Source organism: Cotesia glomerata, linkage group LG1, assembly GCF_020080835.1.
Source record: "Cotesia glomerata isolate CgM1 linkage group LG1, MPM_Cglom_v2.3, whole genome shotgun sequence".
NCBI classification, from domain to species: Eukaryota; Metazoa; Arthropoda; class Insecta; order Hymenoptera; family Braconidae; genus Cotesia; species Cotesia glomerata.
Window position 1 is genome coordinate 22,779,713 of NC_058158.1, and position 23,296 is coordinate 22,803,008.

The window sequence follows — 23,296 nt, forward strand, 5'->3', positions numbered from 1 at the left end:
TACAAATTATAATAAAAATATAAGTGAATTACAGTGATTGTTTCATTTTTATAGCCAAAAATTATTTACAATTTTTAAGTTGGTTTTTTAAACATTATATTTAATTACAACTGAATAGCCAACTTTCTTCATTTTCATAACATTAATTGATGAATTAAAAAAAAAAGGTAATTATAAAATATTTTGTACAATTTCACCAAGGTAATTCATGTTCACAAGTACAATTCTCTGAATAATGATTCTCTGCGATGTCGATTGTTCTGATTGTTCATATTTTCTGGAGGGTTATCTTCAATATTTGATCCACTATAATCTGCCAAACCGTCTTCAGTATCGTCATCAATATCATCATTTTCATCCACGCAATAATTATGTAAAATACAAGCTGCGAGTACTGTATCTGTAACAAAACTTAAATCTCTGTATTCAGAGAAAAATTTTATTCTACGAAATCGACCTTTTAACAATCCGAATGATTTTTCAACCGCCATTCGAGTTGCTGAAAGTCTGTAATTAAACTGCCTTTGCTGAAAAGTTAAACGGCCATTTTCACGAAATGGTGGCACAAGCCATGGTAAAGATGGATATGCTGAATCACCTATTATAAATGTGTCATTTGGAAATAAGATTTCTTCATTTTCAATTGCTGAATGGTATAGAGATGATCTTCTAAATACACGAGCATCATGTAAGGAACCTGGTTCTCCGCAGTATACGTTTGTGAATCGTGTACGAGAGTCCACAACAGCTTGTAAATTAATAGAGCAATATTTTTTACGATTAAAAAAGTCATTTCCATTATCCGCAGGTTTTTCTATACGAATATGAGTTGAATCAATTGCGCCCAAGATATTCGGAATCTGTTTTTTAGAATAAAATCCATTACATATTGTTAAAACTTCATCATTGTTTTCAGGCCATTTTACAACATCATCCAATTTAGTTAATATCCATGCTAGTACACGACGTAAAACTCGATGAACTGATGAAATAGAAATGTCAAAACGATCTGCAAGTGTTCTTAATGGTTCTGTATTTGACAAAAACCATAAAAATACTAAAAAACATATTTTTCCACTGATAGGTGTCTTTCCAAAATTATTTTTTGGTATAAACTCTGAATGTTGTAGTTCATCTGAAATATAATATTAAGAATTAAGTAGAAAATAATTAAAGTGTGGAAAATGAATTAAAAATATAAAAACAACATTGCTGTTGTCTGAAATAAAATTAAGTATTTATTGAAATACTTATACTAAGCGTATATTGTGAAAAAAAATGAAAAAGTTATTAAATAATATTAATACCTATTAACCGCAGTGCTAGACTTTTTGGCAATCTTAAATTCTCTTTAAATTCCAAGTCTGACCACTTATCGACTACTTGTATATATTCTTGAACTCGGCATCTCTTATTCCCAGTAGTTATGTATTTTAATAATGGAAAAAATAATAGATCATCATTGCCATTATCATTTATCCAGCTGTCATTTGATGATGTACTCCAAAAACTTGAATTATTATCACTTGTAGAACAATCACTACTACTCGATGAAATGGTTTCCATCAATACCAAAATAACTCTATTTTTTTCCATCTATAAGAAATAACAATTATATTAGAAATTTTGTTTTATTAATTTAATTATTGCTTCGATAAAACTTGTATTGAGAGTAAACATATTTGGTTTGGCTACTTAATGCTTATATTTAATTTATTGAACGTTACTTACTTTAAAATTATAGTTGGTTCAAATAATTATTATTAAACAAAAGTAGTATTATTACAAAACAATTATTTATTTGCCCACAAATTGTCAAAGTTCTTTAACTTATTGGAAGGTTATGTTTATAAATTATTGAGCCAAGACTTTGTCAAGGAACTTGCATTTAGATATACAACGCCCATAATTTTGCGATATTGATGCACTCTAGTGTTATTTTGAGACAACTAGCTGTTTCATTTAAACTTTTACACAGTGTTTGGCAGTGTTTCACAATGTAACGCAGAGTCCCTCTGTGTTAACTAAATGGAAAGCAACCTGTATGTATGTATGTAGTGTTGTATAGCCACTAAATTGGCTATAGTAAATTTATTTTCTTTTAATTCGCCCATTGGAACGCGGTAGGGCGTTTAACTCGCAGCAATTAAATCAAGGCGGGAGAGTAGATTTAAATTTAAATAGTTCAAAATGAATAGTACGTTTTATGAAATAAAATACTCAGATTATTTTAGTTAAATTTAGATTTTTTTTGCACGCAAATCTATTATTTTATTATTGAATAGGTTACAAAATACAAGTACCGACAATAATTTTGAAGAGAAAAATATTCGTGTGGCGTACTAGAATCTTGCTTTTCGATGATTGTCTTCGGGTTCCTTGAGCTTGAAGAACTCAAAAGCATAGAACAGCTATTTCTTTGAGCTTGAAGATCTCAAAAACAAAATAAGTGAAATGTTGAGCGCTTAAGTATGGAATTAGCGGGAAGTTGCAAGGATGGCTTTTAGTGTTAACCGTTTTCCTATTTTTTTTTTTTTTTACGCCCTTAAGGCTCCCGGTACCCAACTCAGGTGCCATAAAGGTGTATGATAAACTTCTTTTTTAACTTCCCGCTAAGAGAATTTAAAATTTTCAAAAATCGGGAAGTTATTGGTTTTACCCCGTTTTTCGAAAATCAAGTTTTCAACGGATGTTGACGTTTTGAGGTCTTAGGAAGCCTACCTCAAATGTTTTCGTGGTGATGTCCGTATGTATGTATGCATGTGTGTGTGTGTGTGTGTGTGTGTGTGTGTGTGTGTGTGTGTGTGTGTGTGTGTGTGTGTGTGTGTGTGTGTGTGTGTGTGTGTGTGTGTGTGTGTGTGTGTGAAAGTATGTGAACCGCTTATAACTTTTGAACGGCTTGACCGATTTCATCGCGGTCGGTGCCATTCGAAAGGGCTTGACCAAACTTAGATTTTGAAAACTATTTGGACCGATTCAAATCAAAAGATTTTGAGAAATCTTAAAAAAACTGAAAAAAAAATTTTTTTCAAATGTGGTTTTTTTGGAATAACTTTTAAACGGCTTAAAGGTTCAATTCCAAAAACTAATCAGCTCTTAACCTCAAAAAACCACGTCGATCGCAACCAAGCCGGTCAAAGTCGGTTGATTCGTTCGAGAGATATCGTGAACGAAAGAAAACCGAAAAAAGTGTTTTTTCGGAATAACTCCGAAATTTCTAGCACGATCAATTCAAAATTTGAGATTCTTTGTGAGGCTTGAAAAACTGCGTCGAATGCTTCTAACCGCGTAAAAATCGGTTTATTCATTCAAAAGTTATTGCGGTTTAAAAATCCAAAAAATAGTGTCTTATCAAATCTCTATCAGACTTTTGAGCTCGAAGAGCTTTAAAGCATAGGAAAGCAATCTCTTTGAGCTCGGAGAGCTCAAAATAACCCATAAATTGTATTTTTGAGCTCGAAGAGCTCAAAAACGTCATTGGTGTAATTTTAAGCGCCTAAGTATGGAATTAGCGGGAAGTTGCAGGGATGGCCTTCAGGGTCAACCGTTTTCCTAATTTTTTTTTTACTGCTATACCAGAAAATCTGGTAGTATATAGAAAATAAAAAATTATGCCGCTGTGTTAAAAGTTTTAAGTCCAATAGCGGCTTAGCTCATCAAAAAATTCGATTTCTCATTTAAGGAGGTCCTTTCGCCGCCAATGTAAAATAAAAAATATTAGATTATGAGTAAATTTAATTTTTTTCTAATAGTTTAGGTCCTTATTTATCTTATAGTGAGGTTTAAATTGTACTTTACCGGACAAATTTTTGAAAAAATAAAATTTTTAAATGTTAGTATTTGTTCAGAGTCTTACGAGAAAATCAGACGTTTGCAGTATTTCTCGAATTATACTATCAGTCATGGATTAGATGAAGTGAAAAAAAAAACTAAAAATCAGATTTTTGAAATATTCAGGTTTCTTTTTTTGCAATAAAATATATTAGTTACCGATATATTTATTGAGAAATTAATATTTAAAAATCACAAAAAATTCTCAAGTTACCTACAATAAAATGGAGTCAAAAGATTTGGCAACGTTGCGTAGCGCGCGAGCTTCAGACCATTCAATAAATTCAAACTAAACTTTAACGCGCTTATGTTTTTCATGCATACTTATTAGTTAATTTATTGTTAACAAATTTTCATAATTCATAATTGAAAAATAAAACAATAATTAAAAAATACTAGCATTCCTGTCATGAGACATTAGAATGTTATGGTTTTGTGACTAAACATTTTTAATTAATTTATTTATTTACACTGACTGCAAAAAGTTAAACACGGTCAAGGTTATATTGTGCAAATAAAAACGTAAACAACCAAAATAAAGCGTTGCCAAATCACGGACAGGTTACTAACAGCTGATTTACAACAGTCAAATTAATTTTTGTATTTAACTATTTTTTTTTAAAATTTTCAAAATTTCAACGATTAATGCCTCATATACTATTTATTTTTTAATTTTAGGAATTTTTATGGGTTTTGTATTTTAATTTATTGAAAATTTACTACTACAGTTGTTATGACTCAACTGGAGCGAAAGGACTTCCTTATATAACACAGGAAAAATTTTTTTTTTTGTTTCAAGTGGACTTTTCGTTATTAAAAAAATTTTTTTTCGAAAAACCTTCTTATGGCTTTTGTAGGAAATTAAATTCTCTACAAAAATATTTCTTTGGACGAAGACTGTAGAACCACTATTTTCGAAGTTATAGCCCGCTAAACGGTAACTTTTAAAAAAAATACACTGATATTAGTTCATTATATTCAATTATAACAATTAATCTACTTGAAATTATTAAATTTTATCAACGTAAACTATAGCAAGCTCAAAAATTTCGATCCTGACTTTTTTTCGATGTAAAAAGTGACATGCCACAGACTAAATAATTTGAGATTGCATGGTAATCCTCCAATAGATAAGAAACTACAGTTAAAAAAATAAATTTCACAGCTTGCATCTATACCCGCCAGGGTGCGCTGGAATTATTTTTACATAAACTGTAGCTTCAAGGGGATAGTTTGCAACTTTGGTGACCTATAGTTTGCTATAAAAAATGCAGCCAATGCGAGATTTAAGTTGGTACCAATTGTAAATTTTTATCCACAGATTCGGTAGAATCTGGCGCCAAGTTCCGTTCAAATCAAATCCGTTGTAAACGGAGCGCTAGACTACCGACTGTGTTTACTGGAAACATTACGATATTTTGAGGTTGCAAATTTTATTTAATTCTATAGTACTTTTTTTTCCTAATTATAATTACAAAAAATACTAAAATCTGAACAAAAACAGTTTCACTGTAAAAAAAATCGCGCCAAGTCCACGTTCATAAGACTATTAAGAAAAAAGAAATTTTTTTTTTCTTTACAAAAAGATATCAAATAAAAAAATAAAAAAATCAAAGTAACCGATATGATTGTATAAGATTTTCGGAAATTAAAAAAAATTTTGTTGTAAATTTAAAAATTAAAAAAAAAATTTTGGAACGTACTTGGTGTGCGTCATTGTGTATTTCAATTTTATTAAAGTCCTAGTAAATAGATTTTACGAATTTCATTCAAAGTAAAATATTTTGCAACCACGCACACTAAATACGTTCCAAAATTTTTTTTTTAATTTTTAAATTTACAACAAAATTTTTTTTAATTTCCGAAAATCTTATACAATCATATCGGTTACTTTGATTTTTTAATTTTTTTATTTTATATCTTTTTGTAGAGAAAAAAAAAATTTCTTTTTTCTTAATAGTCTTATGAACGTGGACTTGGCGCGATTTTTTTACAATGAAACTGTTTTTGTTCAGTTTTTTATTTTCTATATACTACCAGATTTTCTGGTATAGCAGTAAAAAAAAAAATATCGCCTACAAATGATACACCCTAATATATATATATATTAGGGTGATTCAAAAAAAAAAGAATATTTTTTTTTTCGTTTGGTACTCTGAAAAATAGGTTCCTAGACACCTCTAAGAAAGCCTCTCCAAGCATAAGTTCTTAATTGTAACGGGAAAGTCCTCCTTCTTACAGTTTTCTATTTTTTCTTATTATCAGATAGAAAAATTTATATCTCGCTTCCAACTACTTGAAAAAATATCTTGTTCCTTAGATTTTGTAGGAAATTGAATGCTCTACAAAAAAGGTCTCTTACGATTTTTTTGTAAACCCAACCGTTTAAAAGATATTAACGGTTAAAGTTTGATTATTTTTGGGAAAATTTTTTATTTCTTATGAATTTTATAACTCAATGAAAAAAAATCATTATGAATGATGAAACTCATAGTTTTGTAGGAAATTTACTGCTCTATAAAAATGGTCTCTTATGATTTTTCGATCAAGTTGAGCGTTTACGAGATATTCATCGTCAAACATCAATGCATATCAATTTTTCTAGTTTTTGATCAATAATTCAAAAAATTTCAATTTATTCTCTGAGTTTCAAGGAAATTTAGACAAATTTGAGTTTCTATAAATAGAAATATATTATGAACTATTTTTTTAATTAGTTTTTTTAGTCTTGGGCATGTTTGATTACATTAAAACAAAAAATTAGTGCATTTTTTTAAATATATAATTCAATTTAGTGTGTTTCACATGTGTTTCACTTTTTTATCGAAAAATTTATTTATTTAATTATCAACTGCCATATAATTTTCAATATTTTCAACATAACGGTACACTTTTACTGTAAATAATTTCCTCTATTGCAGTTTGGGTATTTTTTTCGATGTTCTTTGATAACTTGCAATAAGTATTGGAATTGATCTTCATTTTTTGTCAAGCATTGATTATACTCACTAACTAATGCAACAGCTCGTTCTGCCGAATCATTAACAACTTTCAATTGGTTAAAGTATTCTTTATTTTCAATGTAACTGTCATTAGTAGGCCACGATTCAATATCTTTATCAAGGAAGTCATATGGTAAATCAAAGATTTTAAAGAGATTTAAAGACTTTTTAGAAACAAAGTCACTCAGACTTTTTTGCGTTAATGAATTCAAATCGTTTTTATCAATTATAAATTTTTTAGCTTTAGAATCTGTACCGTTACGAGTATTAGCAGCTCCAACAATATTTTTTTTTACTTCCAATGAAACGGTATCGTCAAATAATGATAAAATGGCAAGTTCATCACTTAAATACCATAAATGCAAAATCATTTTTTCACAAGTTGCTGAAGAAATCAATGAATTGATATTTTTGTACTCGAATAAATTTTTCAAAAAATTCAAAACAAAAATCCCCTCGAACGAAAATTTTATGTATATTTTGTGAAAAACAATTTAAAAATACGCACTGAACAAATTTCATAATAATAAATGACAACGCGATTAAGATTTTAAATTATTAAAGATAAAATTAAAAAAAAATATTATTAGAATAAAAACTTTCAAATGAATTTTTGAACAGAAAACATCTATAGGAGTTGCTTTTATAATAAAAACTCAAATTTGTCTAAATTTCCTTGAAACTCAGAGAATAAATTGAAATTTTTTGAATTATTGATCAAAAACTAGAAAAATTGATATGCATTGATGTTTGACGATGAATATCTCGTAAACGCTCAACTTGATCGAAAAATCATAAGAGACCATTTTTATAGAGCAGTAAATTTCCTACAAAACTATGAGTTTCATCATTCATAATGATTTTTTTTCATTGAGTTATAAAATTCATAAGAAATAAAAAATTTTCCCAAAAATAATCAAACTTTAACCGTTAATATCTTTTAAACGGTTGGGTTTACGAAAAAATCGTAAGAGACCTTTTTTGTAGAGCATTCAATTTCCTACAAAATCTAAGGAACAAGATATTTTTTCAAGTAGTTGGAAGCGAGATATAAATTTTTCTATCTGATAATAAGAAAAAATAGAAAACTGTAAGAAGGAGGACTTTCCCGTTACAATTAAGAACTCATGCTTGGAGAGGCTTTCTTAGAGGTGTCTAGGAACCTATTTTTCAGAGTACCAAACGAAAAAAAAAATATTCTTTTTTTTTGAATCACCCTAATATATATATATATAGGGGAGGGGGGGGGGGGCAAAATGGGGTACCCCCAAAATTTTGTAAAAAAAATTTTTTTTTCCAAAAAGCTCTCAGCTTTCTAAAATATATTCTAACGTCATTTCCTACAATTTCAGAGAAAAAAAAATTTTTTTAATTAAAAATACACACAGTAAAAAAATTTTCGTCAAATTTAACACAAATATTTGTGTTACTGACTGTTTTTACACAAACTGATGTTAATTCTCCATACTCTAGAGTGTAATTTTCTACACAATTTTTACACTTTACACATTGACGAAAAATTTTTTACTGTGCAGTAATTTTTATCGTCATTGTGCATCATAATAAATTTTTTTTCACATCTAAGATTTCTTTTTCTAAATTTTTAAGTTCTTACTTTACAAATAAATGATTTAAAAAAAAAAAAAATAGGGAAGTCATTGGTTCCATGCCAGTTTTTGAAAATCAAGTTCTAATCTGATCTCCACATTTTTAATTTCCTAGGAAGTATCTCTTAATATTCCTACGAGGATTTTTAGCAGCATGTGTGTTTGTGTGTGAGAGTGTAAACCTCTCATAACTTTTGAGCGACTCCACTGATTTGAACGACATTCGCGTCATTCGATAAGGTTCAGCAAAATTTAGACTTCCTCATAAATTAAAAATAACTTTTTTCTTTTAACAGCTTTTAAACAGATGTAACGATCAATTCCAAAATCTAATCAGCTCTTTAATTTAAAAAACGACGTTGATTGCTGCAAACCGCATCAAAATCGGGTGATGTGTTGAAGAGAAATCGTACACTAACTATTTTAAAAAAGTGTCTCTTTCAAATAACATCGAATTTATTCTCGGATTATTTTTAATGTCATAATTTAACTATCAATGCTCAGAAAACTGAGTCAGAGGCCGCCAATTTCTTCTAAATGATTTGGTGCGCTTGTGAGATATTTAATTTAAAAAGTAAGATCTTCAGGCCTACAAGATTATTTAACTTGAAAAAATTTTACTGAATCTCTAAACCAAGAGAGTGCAAAAAAATTACGAATCTTTTTTTTCGTACTGTTACTTTGAATTGTGTGAGAACTATGAGTCTGAAAAATTTTTCACCGGGAGATTCAAAAACTAGAATTTTCTCAAGAGAACTATTTTTTTTATCTTGATATTATTTTTACTCAAGCGAAACCCGTCAAAAATTACTACAAAGTTTTAAAATTTTTTTTGCTACCTCAATTTTTGTTAGGAGTATATTGCTCCCACTAACAATGTCTCTTTTTGGGAGATTTGTTCCTCTCTCTGGGTTCTTTTGTAGACTTATCGATAAGAAAATGTTATTTTTTTAACGATATTTCATTTTCGGATGATGAAATTTTTTTTCTTACTTTTTCAGGGGGTACCCCATTTTGCCCGCAAAAAAAAAAATTTTTTTTTCTACGGCAACTTGAAATTAGATTATTTTCCTTCAATTACGACTGAAAACGAGAAAAATCAGCGTATTTAAGTCCTTAAAATCATAACGATTTCTTAAGTACCCCATTTTGCCCCCCTCCCCCCTCCCCTATATATATTATATATATATTAGAGTGGTCTAAAAAAAACATTTTTATTTTTTTTTTCAAGTGCTGCTGTCTTAAAAACTTCTCTAAGGTATAAAAAAAATTCTCTCCAAAGCGCAGCTTGATATCTCAATTCTTCATGAAGCTCAATGAATTTTTATTTTCCCATTTAAATAACACGTAAAAAAATTTTATTTACGTTTTCATTCGGTAAAACTACTAAAAAATTTTTTTTTGTATTTTTCGTCAATTTCTCTTATAGGAAATTTAATTCTCTACAAAAAAGTACTGAGGTAGTTTTTTCGTAATCCTAACAAGTAAAAAGTTATTAAGCTTTAAATACTCGCAATAAAAGAAAATTTATTCAGATATGATTTTAGAATCCACGTTATATCACATTTTCTGTTTCAAAATATTTGATTATGTAATTTATATTTTTTTCTTAAAAACATGGTATACAGTCTGATATCGGTAATTCAGTCTGGACCAGTGACAACAAATGACAATTGAATATATCGGTTTGTTTATTTGAAGCACATGTAAAATGCACTGAAGGAGCTCCTTCAAATTTAGATCAAATTTAGATATAATTGACAGACTAAATATAGATGAATTAAGTAAAGAATTTTACGAAATAAAATAATTTGTTGTCGAAAAACAAAAAAAAAAGTTATTTTTGACTTTTTATAATTTTCGTTTTTTAAAGCCCTGTAATTTTTTTCCTATGTATTTTAGCGAAAAAATGAAAGAGACTTTTTTTGTAGAGAATTTAATTTCCTACAAGATAACGAAAAGGGAAATTTGAAAAAAAAATTTTTTTGACGATTTACAATGAAAATACAGAAAAAAGTTTTTTTTTTCAATGTATTTTAAATGGGAAAGGGGACCCCCCCATGAGCCAGCTCAATTTTCAAGATATCAAGCTCATCTTTTAGGAGGTTTTTTTTTGTCTAACAAAGAAACTTTTTAGATGTATTTACTCAAAAAAAAAAAAGTTTTTTTATTCTGATGCAGTCTAATATATATATATATATATATATCCACAGATTCGGTAGAATCTGGCGCCAAGGTCCGTTCAAAAATCCCGTTGTAAACGGAGCGCCAGACTACCGACTGTGTTTACTGTAAGCAGAACGGTATTTCGAGGTTGCAAAATTTTATTTAATTATATGGTTCTCCTTTTTCCAAAATGATATATAATAAAAGTAATTTATACTTTATTTTACTGATATTAATTAATTATAATCAATTATAACACTTAATTCACTTAAAATTATTAAATTTTATCAGCACAAACTATAGTAAGCCCAGAAATTTCGATCCTGACTTTTATTCGATGGGGAATGGTGACCGCCACAGACTAGATAAAATGAATATGTGTAGTAATCCTTTCTATAAACACGCAACTACAGTAAAAAAAAGTGATTCATAGCTTGCGTCTATGGCCGCCAGGGTGCACTGGAATTATTTCTACATAAACTGTAGCTTCAACGAGATAGCTCACTAAAGTTAGCACCCCAGAGTTTTTTTTTTTAATCCACAGATTCAGTAGAATCTGGCGCCAAGTTCCGTTCAATATATATACCGTAAGCAGAACGGTTTTTTGAGGTTACAAATTTTTTTTCAAATTTATTTTGATTTTTTTTTTATATGATATTTTATAATAGTAGTTCATGCTTTTGATTACGCGTATTACTTGATTATTATCAATTATCTTTATAATTTCTATTTAAAATTATTAAAAATAATCAGCACAAACTATAGCGACCCAGATTTTTAGATTTTAACTTTTTTCTTATGTAAAAAGCGGACGGCCAGAGACTAAATAATATAAGGATGCATGCTAATCTTATAATAGATGAGAAACTACAGTGAAAAAAAGATATTTGACAGCTTGCAATTACACACGCCAGGCAGCGCAAGAATAACTTTTATATGAACTATAGCTTAAAGAGGATAGTTTGCCACCGGAAATGTATTAAATTAAAATTGTCAATTTTTATTATAATTACAAAAAATACTGAAATCCGAACAAAAACAGTTTCACTGTAAAAAAAATCACGCCAAGTCCACGTTCATAAGACTTCTAAGAAAAAAAATTTTATTTCTTTACAAAAAGATATAAAATAAAAATTTAAAAAATCCAAGTAACCGATATGGTGGTATATGATTTTCGGAAATTAAAAAAAATTTTGTTGTAAATTTAAAAATTAAAACAAACAACTTTGGAACGTACTTGGTGTGCGTCATTGTGTACTTCAATTTTTTTTAAAAGTCCTAGTAGATAGATTTTAGGAATTTCATAAAAAGTGAAATTTTTCGTAACCACGCACACTAAATACGTTCCAAAGTTGTTTCTTTTAATTTTTAAATTTACAACAAAATTTTTTTTAATTTCCGAAAATCATATACAACCATATCGGTTACTTGGATTTTTGAATTTATATTTTTTTGTAAAGAAATAAAATTTTTTTCTCTTTATAATCTTATGAACGTGGACTTGGCGTGATTTTTTTTACAGTGAAACTGTTTTTGTTCGGATATATATATATATATATATATATATATTGTGACATGAGAAAATTTTCTAAAATTTGAAATTCCGAGTTTTAAAATTATTAGGTTGGCTAAGCTGAGGAAAAGCAGAGATTCGACGCGCCTGTGTCGCCCCAAGCAGCCTCCCGATCAGAATGACAAGCTCGAGGTAAAATTAGTAAAAGAAAACGCGCCGAATTTAAATTAAAAATTCAAATAAAAAGAATACCGGAATGAGTGTGAACTATTGTTGAATGCATGAGTGAGTGAGACTAGACTATAGCGATCAGACGACCCGCGAATTTCTACGAGCCATCGACGATCAACGTGACATCTGGCCGCGAGGATAGAACGACGAGAAAATTTGAACGGACCAATGACGACGGAGAGCGACCAACAACAAGTATGCGAGGCACCATCTGAACACGAGGCTGATCACTAATCGAAGTATCGACCAATCATCGATCGCAACGGAATACTGGACGCATTCCGGAATACAACGGCCGGCTAGAAGAAGCTGTGAGCTGATTGGATGCGAGTTTTTGGAACGAACCGAAAAAAAAAAGAGCATGGGTTGCCGAGGAGGCAGCGATATTAGCAATGAATTCTGATCTGGACGCCGTGACTGTGGCATCGTGCCGTTCTATTTTGATTATTTTTGCTGTTGAGTTTTTTTTATAAATTTGTCGCTGACGTGAGTACGATTGTGTACATTATTGTGAAATATTTCGCTGAATTGTTTTGGACACTACGACCCCGGACACGCCATCGCCGAGATATCGACGCTCTTCCGTCAGTTTTGCCGCCAACTTCGTCTACTTGGTCAGCATCGCCCGAGACGTCTACGGTAGCTGCAGGGTAAGTCTGGTCGCTGTCTTTATTAGCCCCAGGGTGTCATCACCGCGAATTTCGTCGTGTTAAAATAATTTGTTTATAATTCGAGTTGCACGGAATTAAAGAAATTCCGTGCGGTATTTTTGAAGCTTAGTGACGACACTCTGCGGCACGGTACCGTTGAGTCACGTGTTTGTGTGTGTGGAATTTTTGGTCGGGATTATAAGTACTGTTTACCTACCTCGAGCTTCAAATACCCGACAAAGCGGCTTAGTAAAGTGCTTTGTAAAATAAGTTGACGAATTCGAATACTTCGCATAATTTGTTTTTTTTTTTGTCATTGTTGAACCATTTGACGATTTGAATTCTTTTGGATAATTTTGAGATCTTTATTAGGTTTTTGCGATTGAAATTATTGGTTGAATTTTGCGATTGAAATTATTATATTTTTTTTTAATAGAAAAAAAAAGAGAGAAGACTTCGTAGATAAATTTTGCTGTTGTGATTTTTGATAAAGATTTGCGATTGAGATTTTGTTATTAAATTTGGCAATTGAAATTTTTGATAAAATTTTGCGATTGAAATTTTTAATAAAATTTTGCGATTGGAATAATTATTTCCTTTAAAAAATTTTTTGAATAAATTTGGCGAGTTGAATTAATTATTTGTTTTGACAATTTGAATAAATTTTGCGAATTGAATTAATTATTTGTTTTGACAATTTGAATAAATTTTGCGAGATGAAGTAATTATTTGTTTTGAAATTTTGAATAAATTTTGCGAATTGAATTAATTATTTGTTTTGAAATTTTGAATAAATTTTGCGAATTGAATTAAGTATTTGTTTTGACAATTCGAATAAATTCTGCGAATTGAATTAATTATTTGTTTTGAAATTTTGAATAAATTTTGCGAATTGAATTAAGTATTTGTTTTGACAATTCGAATAAATTCTGCGAATTGAATTAATTATTTGTTTTGAAATTTTGAATAAATCTTGCGAGTTGAATTATTTATTCGTTTCGAAATTTGTTGAAGCATTTTGGCGAACCGACATTTTATTTATTTTGTTTGAAAGAAAGGGCTTTGTAATTTTTATTTTTGGTTACTCGAATTTCTTTCTAGAATTTGGTTTATTTTGAAATGTCGAATCATTGCGTTAGCACTAGTCTTGCGTTAGAATTATTTTTGCGTTAAATAATTTTTGTTATTAATGCGACATTGCCGACAGTATATATTTGTTGTTGAATAAACCGTTGTTGGATTAGAATTGCACGCCTCAATTATTTTTTAATTGTTGTTGCTCTGATTAACCGATCCTATCGTCCCATTTCGATTTCTTTGTTCGTCGATTGCCGTGATTCGATTTTTGAATCTCTTCAACACCGACCCGCCGCCCACGAAGATCCACCGCGAGATCGACCTGTGGAACATTGAGTTCCTGGCGCCCAACCAAATCTACGAACCAGGTAAGCCAATTTTTTTGGGTGACCTGATCCGGCCCTGTCGACGCCAGTGCCGGAAAAGGCATCACAATATATATATATATATATATATTTATATATATATATATATATATATATATATATATATATATATATATATATATACTAGCTGACCCGGCAAACGTTGTTTTGCCATGTGAATAATTTCGAGAGGATTTCTAGTGTAGAAAAAAAATTACTAACTTATTGGAAGTGTTTAAGGATGTGGAATATGAGTGAAAAAGGCCTGGAGCGCTGTGAACGATGAGGGAATGTTGTTTAAAAATAACAAAACATCAAACATTAATTGTTTTAATTTATTAAAAGTAATAATTATTTATATAATTAATTAATTACATAATATTAATCTCTTAGTGCTGCAGCGTGAACAATATTTTTTGTTAGCCCATCTTTAGCTAATACAAACAAACTTGATGGTTTACCCACTCGAGAGCATGCAACGTATAATTGTCCGTGTGAAAAACATGGTGTGCTCAAATCTAAGCCACAAACAGACATTGTTTGGCCTTGGGATTTATTAATAGTCATTGCAAATGCCAATCTAATCGGAAATTGAATACGCTTAAATTGAATTGGCACATCTGTGGGTATAATAGGTATTCGTGGTAACAATATATTTTCACCTCGAAACTTGCCATTTAAAATGGTGCCTTCGATAACGTTTTTCATTAATTTTTTAATGACTAATCGCGTACCGTTGCATAGCCGTGGCCGGTTCAAATTACGAAGCAAAATAATTGGAGATCCAACCTTCAATTGTAAGTTATGTGGTGGCATGCCTGGCAAATCTAGTGAGTTCGAAAACTCTGTTGGAAAATTTACAGCTTCAGTGTCATCGCAAACTGTATCAATAGATTTATATGATACCAAGTCCCCAGGCAATAACTGTTGTATCTTCAGATTTAAAATGTCAACGTCCACATTTTTTGCAGCTAACATTGCTCTTTCTGCAAGCCACTCGAGATTTATGTAATTCGTGTGTACATCGGAAAATATTTGTTCAATGAGAGCATCTTGCGAATCAATGATTGTGCAGAAATCATTCGCTAATTTTATGTATCCAGTTTCAGCTATAGTGACTTTTCCATCGCCGATATCTAAGAGTTGTTTTGAGAAAGTTTCAGCGGATGGATCTTGAAGCGTTTGAACGCGCATATTTACTTTCAGCTGTACTATTTCAACATTACGCCACAATGTCGATGATTTTAAGCAGGCGTTGATTTCATCAGCGTATGTTGAACGTGGAATGACGGGAAGTGTTTGTCTGAAGTCACCTGAAAGGACTAACAGAGTGCCACCAAATACTTTGTCGTTGTTTTTAATATCTTTCAATGTCCTGTTCAACGCCTCAAGCGAATGTTTGTGTGCCATGGTACATTCATCCCAGATGATAATTTTACACTGTTTCAGCACTGTGGCTATGGACGATTGTTTTTTTATGTTGCACACTGCGTCACGGTTATTTTGAATATTTAGTGGTAGCTTAAATACTGAATGAGCTGTTCTGCCTCCATCCAATAAAGTTGCCGCAACGCCCGATGATGCAACGGCCAATGCGATGCCATTATTGGATCGTATTTTGGCGAGAATTAGCGAAATAAGGAATGTCTTGCCAGTTCCACCTGGTGCATCTAAAAAGAAGAACCCACCTTGTCCTGCTGAAACTGCGAGCATAATGCGGTCGTAAATGGTTCTTTGTTCCTCATTCATTAGTGGGACATTGCGAGTAACAATCGCCGCCGTTTCTACAGTGTTGTACTGCATTTCACGATTCATTTCAGTGTTCATTAAATCAGTTGCACCTCGATTTGGCGAATTCATACCGAAATGACTGAGTGGTAAGTTGGCAATGATAATGCAAAGATCCTCAATAGCAATCAATGCTTCATTGTACATATCGTCGCTGAATGTTATCGCTAGATCGTTACACCGTGTACGATGTTGATGCAATATATCATCAGTCATTGAATCTTTGTGATTATCCCACAATATCTCTGCTCGGGCTGGAAAACATGTAGTCAACACTATAGCGAATAGTAGACGAATTTGTATTGCTGTAAAGTTCAATGCTGCTTCAGCAAGCATACATTCCCACTGATTGTCATCTTCTAGCAAGCCGAGTGCAAGGCATGCATCTTTATACGTTGTATACTGTTGCCCATTCACTTTACGTATATCTTGAGATGACAATGGGCCAGTAACATTAACCAACAATAGTTGTTTTGTCGTAAACTCTCCAAGAAGGAGAATTTCCGTAATTATTTTTTCTTCTTAAGTATTCAGGAATCAGGATCAGGAATTCTAAATCTAAAATAAAACACTCGGTGTTGGGGCAAATAATTATAAATAATTTATTTCCCAATGGGAGAGAACTCTAGTAATGACTAGAGAAAAACCCCTCGAAGATAGATACAGTCGTGTATGATATGAATATGTGAGTGTGTATAAGTGAAATAATTGTATTGAAGATACAATAGGGGTGAGAGATGATCTCAGCTGCCGATAGGTTATTAAGGTTAACCGTCGACCTGTTAATGATGATCCGAGAAGATCTGAGAATTTTGATCCGAGAGGATCAAATGTGTGATCTGAAAGATCGAGTGAGTTGATCCAAGAGGATCGAAAGTATTTATGATCTGAGAATGTAAAGTAGTTAGTTAATTTGAGATGAATTATACTTTAATTAGTCAATTTGAATTATATCGTGATTATAACTGTTTTTAATTTATTTTGATTAATTATGCATTATTCGCGAGAATTTAAATAAATTGCAATATTTGATGATTATTACGTGAGAAGCACTAAGTTCAATATTTTTAATATAAGTTAAATTGCATATTATGAAGCTAAATTTATTAGAAATCTAATTAATTATTACTCATTACTGAAGATTTTGAAGTTAAACTAATATTTAAAAGTGATGAAATTACGCGTCTTATTACACGGCGTGTAAGTTAAAACAATGGCCGCGACGCCACACCAAAGTACTACGTCACAATTATCAAAAGTGTTTAAGTTTAATTACGATAAATTTATATTATTTTCACGATAAAGAACACGAAGTTAATTAACTAGATGAGTTAATTTAATATCAGAATGGATGTATTACTATGTAATTGTTCACAATGAAAAACACAGAATAATGAAATTAAGTGTTAGCGAGGCTAGCGGGTATATTGTGTCGGTCACAGGTCCCAAACACAACTCCACTTAGCACATGGCGTCTCGCGCCTCGTGCCTCGTGCCGGCCGGGCTTCTTCCCGCTAGCTCATGGTGCGCAGGTGCAGCAGCCATTACAAAACGTGTTATTGGACATGTTCGTGGAGAACAGTCATAGAAACGACTCTTGTTGAGTCTCGAGTATAGTTAAGATTTTAGTATAGTAATGAGAGTCAGGGTGACCAACTCTCTTTTGCCTTGGTGGCAAAACAATAGTCGAAGATAAAAGCACTCAGTCTGTCTTGGATTCACTATAAATACTCGCCCCAAGGCGTTTGATTTGAATAAATTGGGGCATGCATCAACTGGTGAGCCTTGCTTGCGGGGTATCCATTGTTTTGTTTGAGCCCATGTGAAATAGCGTGGTACTTGTGAATAGAGTAAAGTACGTGCAAAGGCACCAAAATCATCCGCACTATTACACAATTCAAAAAATTCAGTGAGTGTAGTTTTTGGTGGATTTATAGCACGATTAATCGCTGTCTCGTTCGTGAAATATACACGCTGACCATTTTCAAGATGAACGGCTAACTGAACAACTGCTGGATCCCGTTCATGAATTGGAAAACCAAAGATACGCCAAACAGCTTCATTGGAGCTGATGTACCGACCTATTTGGTAGAGCGTTATTTCATCGTTTTTATTTACTGGAGGAGCATTCACATTGGTATTTTCCACTCTAAACACCGCCATGTCACTGCCTTTATGGACATACTTGCAAATGTATTTGATGCTCTTCACAGAACTGTAGAACTCAACATTAATATGAGCATTGTATGTTTTTCTCAGCAGGGGCGAATATGGCACGACCCAACGATTGTCAATATCAATGTTTGTGTTGCTGATGTTTTTAATAAATGATTGTTCGCCATTATCTGGATTCCTTCGACGATATATTGGATATCCGTCGACATTTGTGATTGTATCGTTAGTGAAATCTTTAGGGAAATTTTTTGTACATTTTCCATCTGACATGCAAGGCGATGAACGATTAAAAGTACCGCATGGGCCATGAATCATGTTTGCTGTAACAATATCAAACAGCAATTGATCAGTAGACGGATCGAGAATTTCTGCAGAAATTATATTATCTATTTTTTCAGGACGGATTTTGTCGATTAACCAAACCAAAATGTGGGCATGAGGTAATTCTCGCTTTTGCCACTCAACCGAATACAGCCAGCAACGTGTGGGACCGAATACATGTGATTTAGTAATAAAATTTATTAATGACTTCAGCTTTTGTCTAAACACACGTGCTGTAATGTCATGACGATGTATTGCATTTTGGCCAGGCAACAGCAAAGATGTAATCTCTGGCCATTTTGGATTACATGTGAACGTGATAAATAAACACGGTCGTCCATATTCGCGCAGGAAAGTCAGAGCATCCTGTATATACTCTTGCATATGACGTGGACTGCCTACGTACGATGATGGTAGAATGACAGAGTTACCAATTTCGGCGGCGTCGGCGTTGTTGATAATAGCGTCTCGCAAGTGAATGTACTCTTCCACACGTAGCTTGAGTTCATTATATCGTAAGTATCGTAGTCGTTCGCCTTCTATCTTCGCGTACATGTCGACCATGAATTGTTGACAAAGCTCTCGAAATCGTAGAATGACGTTATCCAGCCCGCGTCTAATCATCAATCTATACGCATAATAATCCTTCGAGCTAACGTTCTTGTTTGTTTCGGCTCCTGTAAAAATATATTCATAAATATTAATTTAAGTTAATTGCGTTTAATAATTTAATTGTTTTGTTAAAAGTGTAATAATCAAATTCATAATAAATAAAGTACCCGATACGGGATCTCGTTGTTTAATATTTATGCTATATCCGTCTTGTCCCTTCCAGAAGATTAGCGGATATTGGAGAGCGTCACATGAACGGTGTGTATTAGCAATGAACTGAAGATTATTATTTCTCCTACGAATCACAATTTCTCGTGCACCTGTACGATCGCCAACCATGATTCCAGCAACGTCGTCAGCAACAGGTGCATTGAATCTACGAATGTGTTCTCCAGCTGGTGTTTTATCAGGATTAATAACAATAGCGTGATTATCGCTTTCTAATTTGTGCATGTGGGATTTGAATATTTTCAACAATTCATTATGCTCATTCAATAGAGCATCCAGCTCGCTGACGATGCGTCTAGCAAAGAATGAATCAAGGTTATTGTAGCCACAACGTGCATCCACCCGATTGGCTAGTGCGCTTCCGGAGTCCTCGCCGCCCATAAAGTAGATTTGTAAAAATTTATGTGGTTCGTTTGGCATTGGCAGCAATGAGCCTATTTTATGATAAACTTGGCCTCTGATTTTAAATGTAGAATTGTATTGTTGACCATTTGCATTAGTATTTTGAACTATTTCTGTTGCTCCGAACGATGTCATGTGAAAGCATGAGTTGAATGTTCGAATGGACTTCAGGAACACGTTAGAATCTGGATCTGTGCCGATAAGCAAACCGTTCAATGGTTCTGGTGGTGTTTCAATTACAGGTAGTTGTACCTTCCCTGACGCGCAACACATCCCGGCTGGTTCCTTTTTGAATTTCAAAGCATGACAATACGGGCATTCTTTGTCCATAGCACCAATTACTACTTTTGAATGAGCATAATATTCAATATCGGGCTCATACTGGAATGCTAGACGCAGAAATGATGTAGCTACAAATGCTCGATGTGCCTGTTGGCGTTGTTGGTCATTCGCTCTGCGTCTATTGACAGTAAAACGGTGTGATTGTCGTTGTTCTAATCTCATGACTTCATTGCATTCAGCTCGTGTATCGTCTGATTATTCTTGACGCAATAGCGCCATTCTCACACGCGCTCCAGTATTTTCTTCCTGAACTTGTTCTTCGGTTCTTTGGGCTCTTCTATTTCGAATGCTTCTAGATTTATTTGTATCACGGCTCAAATTGGCCCCTTTGCGTTTTGTTGGCATAGTTCACTGTACAATACAAAACAAACATGAATAGAACTGATTGAATTATTTAATTATTATATTAATCATTTATTTTATCTTTGATTATATTAAATATACATGTAAAAATTAGATAGTTTCACGAAAGCGAAAAATTTTATGTTTCTTAATTATATCGAAAATACATATTGTTATAAATAGTGAAAAAAAAAATTCTGTCGAAGTTAGAGCTCTTATAAGTAAACACAAAAAAAAATTTCCCAATTGTAATAAAAATCTAACTTTCACCGAATTCGTTTTTCACCATTCTCAACAATATTTTCGTTATAAATAAGAAAGAATAATTTTTGATTTTATAATAAACGTAAAAAATAATTTATACTTACAACTCAATAGCCGTTGTTTGCGGGAACTCGTGAAACGTGTTGAGTATTTTAGAGGTTATGTAAGTCACTTAATTAACTGATCGTGCGATTTACACTCAAAATTAATAATTTTATTAGTTATTAATAATTAATTATATTAAATAATATTAGTTATTAATAAATAAATAATAAAGTTACTCGAGAATATATTTGATATGAGAGTTACACTGAGATAGTAAAAATGTTTAACTACTACGCTTGAAGCATAAACACTAATAATAGCTGAAAACTGTAGAGGTAACATCCCTACTCCGTGCTGTTTACAGGGTGAGAAGTGACACCGGTAGACACATGAAGGGGATAACTTACCAAGTGATAATAATTGATGTTATCGAGCGGGATAGAAAATGATAAAATTATGAAAATGACTATTAAAAAGCAAGGGTTGGTGATAAAAAAGTGAAAATTTAGAGTTGTATGTATTTTTTGATGTCACATAATAAAAAAATAAAAAAAAAAAAAATTTATTAAAAAAAATAAAAAAAAAATTTTTAGGGTGAATACCCCTTATCACTTAGAGGTTAGAAAAATAGATAGTAGCCGATTCTCAGGCTTACTGAATATGCATAAAAAATTTCATGAGAATCGGTCAAGCCGTTTCGGAGGAGTATGGGAACGAACATTGTGACACGAGAATTTTATATATTAGATATATATATAGCATATATATATATATATATATATATATATATATATATATATATATATATATATATATATATATATATATATATATATATATATATATATATATATATATTAGGGTGTTTCAAAAAAAAAAAATTTTTTTTTTCTTCAATGACGTTGAAAAGTTGAAAGTACATTCAAAAACAACAATTATGGTACCTATTAGAGCCCTTAATATTGATATTAAGGTTTGCCTCAATACATTTCTAATTTTCCTGTTTAAATAACACGGGAAAATATTTTTTTTTTATTTTAGAATTTTAATTACTTCGGAATGGCTTGTTTACGCAACATCCCAGAGAAAGGATAAATAGGAAATTTTACGCTCTACAAAAAACGTTTGGTCAAAGGTCAAAGTTCCTCAAATCAACCGTTTCAAAGATATCCGCGATCAAAAATAACATTAATCAAAATTTTCATATATTTTCCAATAAAACTGCAAAAAAAAATCATACTCTGTATTTATAATATTTTTTTTTGGAAAATCAGTTAAATTCTGTTAATTTGAGACTTTAAACTTTTTTTTTGATTACTTACTCCATACGTAACTCACAAAAAACACAAATACATAAATATAAAGGTTAAAAATATCAAATAAATGATTTTTGGGTCCCCGTGAAAAAATAAATCATATTAAAAAAGTCTCAAAAATGTCGTTTTTTTAAGATCTTAAACGTGACAAAAACCAAGACTGTTTTGAGACTCTTTTAAGACACCGAAACCCAATTCCGAGAGCAGATTTTTAAAATTTAGATCTCAAATTTGTTATGAAAATTAATTTTTAGACTTTTTTTAGACGATCTTGCAAGTTTTTAACCACAACATTATTGAGTACACTCTTTTCAAATTGATTTTAAAATTGTTGAAAAATTGTTATCCGACAATTTTAAGACTTTTTTGAAACGCTTCGTTTTAATGTTCCGGGGCTCTGTCGCTGTGAGCTCATCTTGAAATAGTCTTTAAAAATTTTTTTAAAATTGTTTTAACGCCATCTGAAGATGATTTTAAGACTATTGAAAGACGCTCTATAGTAATTTTTCCGGAGCTCTGTCGCTGTGAGCTCATCTTAAAATAGTCTTAAAAAAATTTTTAAAGATTTTTTTAGGACTATTTTAAGATTTTCTCAAGACTATTTTAAGATTTTCTTAAGACTATTTTAAGATGCTCCACAATAATGTTCCAGAGCTCTGTCGCTGTGAGCTCGTCTTAAATTAGTCTTTGAAAATTTTATTAAGATTCTTTAAAGACCATTTTAAAATCCTTTTAACATTATTCAAAGACGCTCCATAATAATTTTCCGGAGCTCTGTCGCTATGAAATCATCTTAAAATAGTCTTAAGAAAATTTTTAAAGATTCAAGCGTCTCAAGGAAGTATTATGCAAAATCACTTTTCTTACAATATTCTTCAATTTTTGAATACGCGTATTCATTTTTTTATAAGAAATGTTTGAAGTTAGTGACTTTCGATATTTTACGTGAGTGGAAGTAAGTGAGCGATAGTCTGTAAAAAGAGGCAGCACTAGTATGTGAGAAAGAAACCAATAGCCAT

General features: G+C 31.5%; 2 protein-coding genes across 3 annotated transcripts; both read right to left on the bottom strand.

Moving 5' to 3' along the window:
- Positions 1-79: 79 nt before the first annotated feature.
- On the bottom strand, positions 80-2,008 carry LOC123260617 (putative nuclease HARBI1). Of its 2 annotated transcripts, XM_044721839.1 has the most exons (4): positions 1,732-2,008; positions 1,308-1,596; positions 599-1,135; positions 80-400 (listed from the first exon to the last, which is right to left on the bottom strand). In XM_044721839.1, the coding sequence occupies exons 2-4, from the start codon at positions 1,594-1,596 to the stop codon at positions 213-215; spliced, it is 1,014 nt and encodes a 337-aa protein (XP_044577774.1). In that variant the 5' UTR covers positions 1,732-2,008; the 3' UTR covers positions 80-212. The 2 variants fall into 2 exon arrangements, with proteins under 2 accessions (XP_044577774.1, XP_044577766.1); XM_044721831.1 differs by having other exon boundaries at positions 80-1,135; positions 1,732-2,006.
- A 4,716-nt stretch (positions 2,009-6,724) lies between these two features.
- Positions 6,725-19,947, bottom strand: LOC123271521. Its single transcript, XM_044737905.1, has 4 exons — positions 19,659-19,947; positions 18,090-19,403; positions 15,882-16,751; positions 6,725-7,218 (listed from the first exon to the last, which is right to left on the bottom strand). The coding sequence occupies exons 1-4, from the start codon at positions 19,945-19,947 to the stop codon at positions 6,725-6,727; spliced, it is 2,967 nt and encodes a 988-aa protein (XP_044593840.1).
- Positions 19,948-23,296: the final 3,349 nt, after the last annotated feature.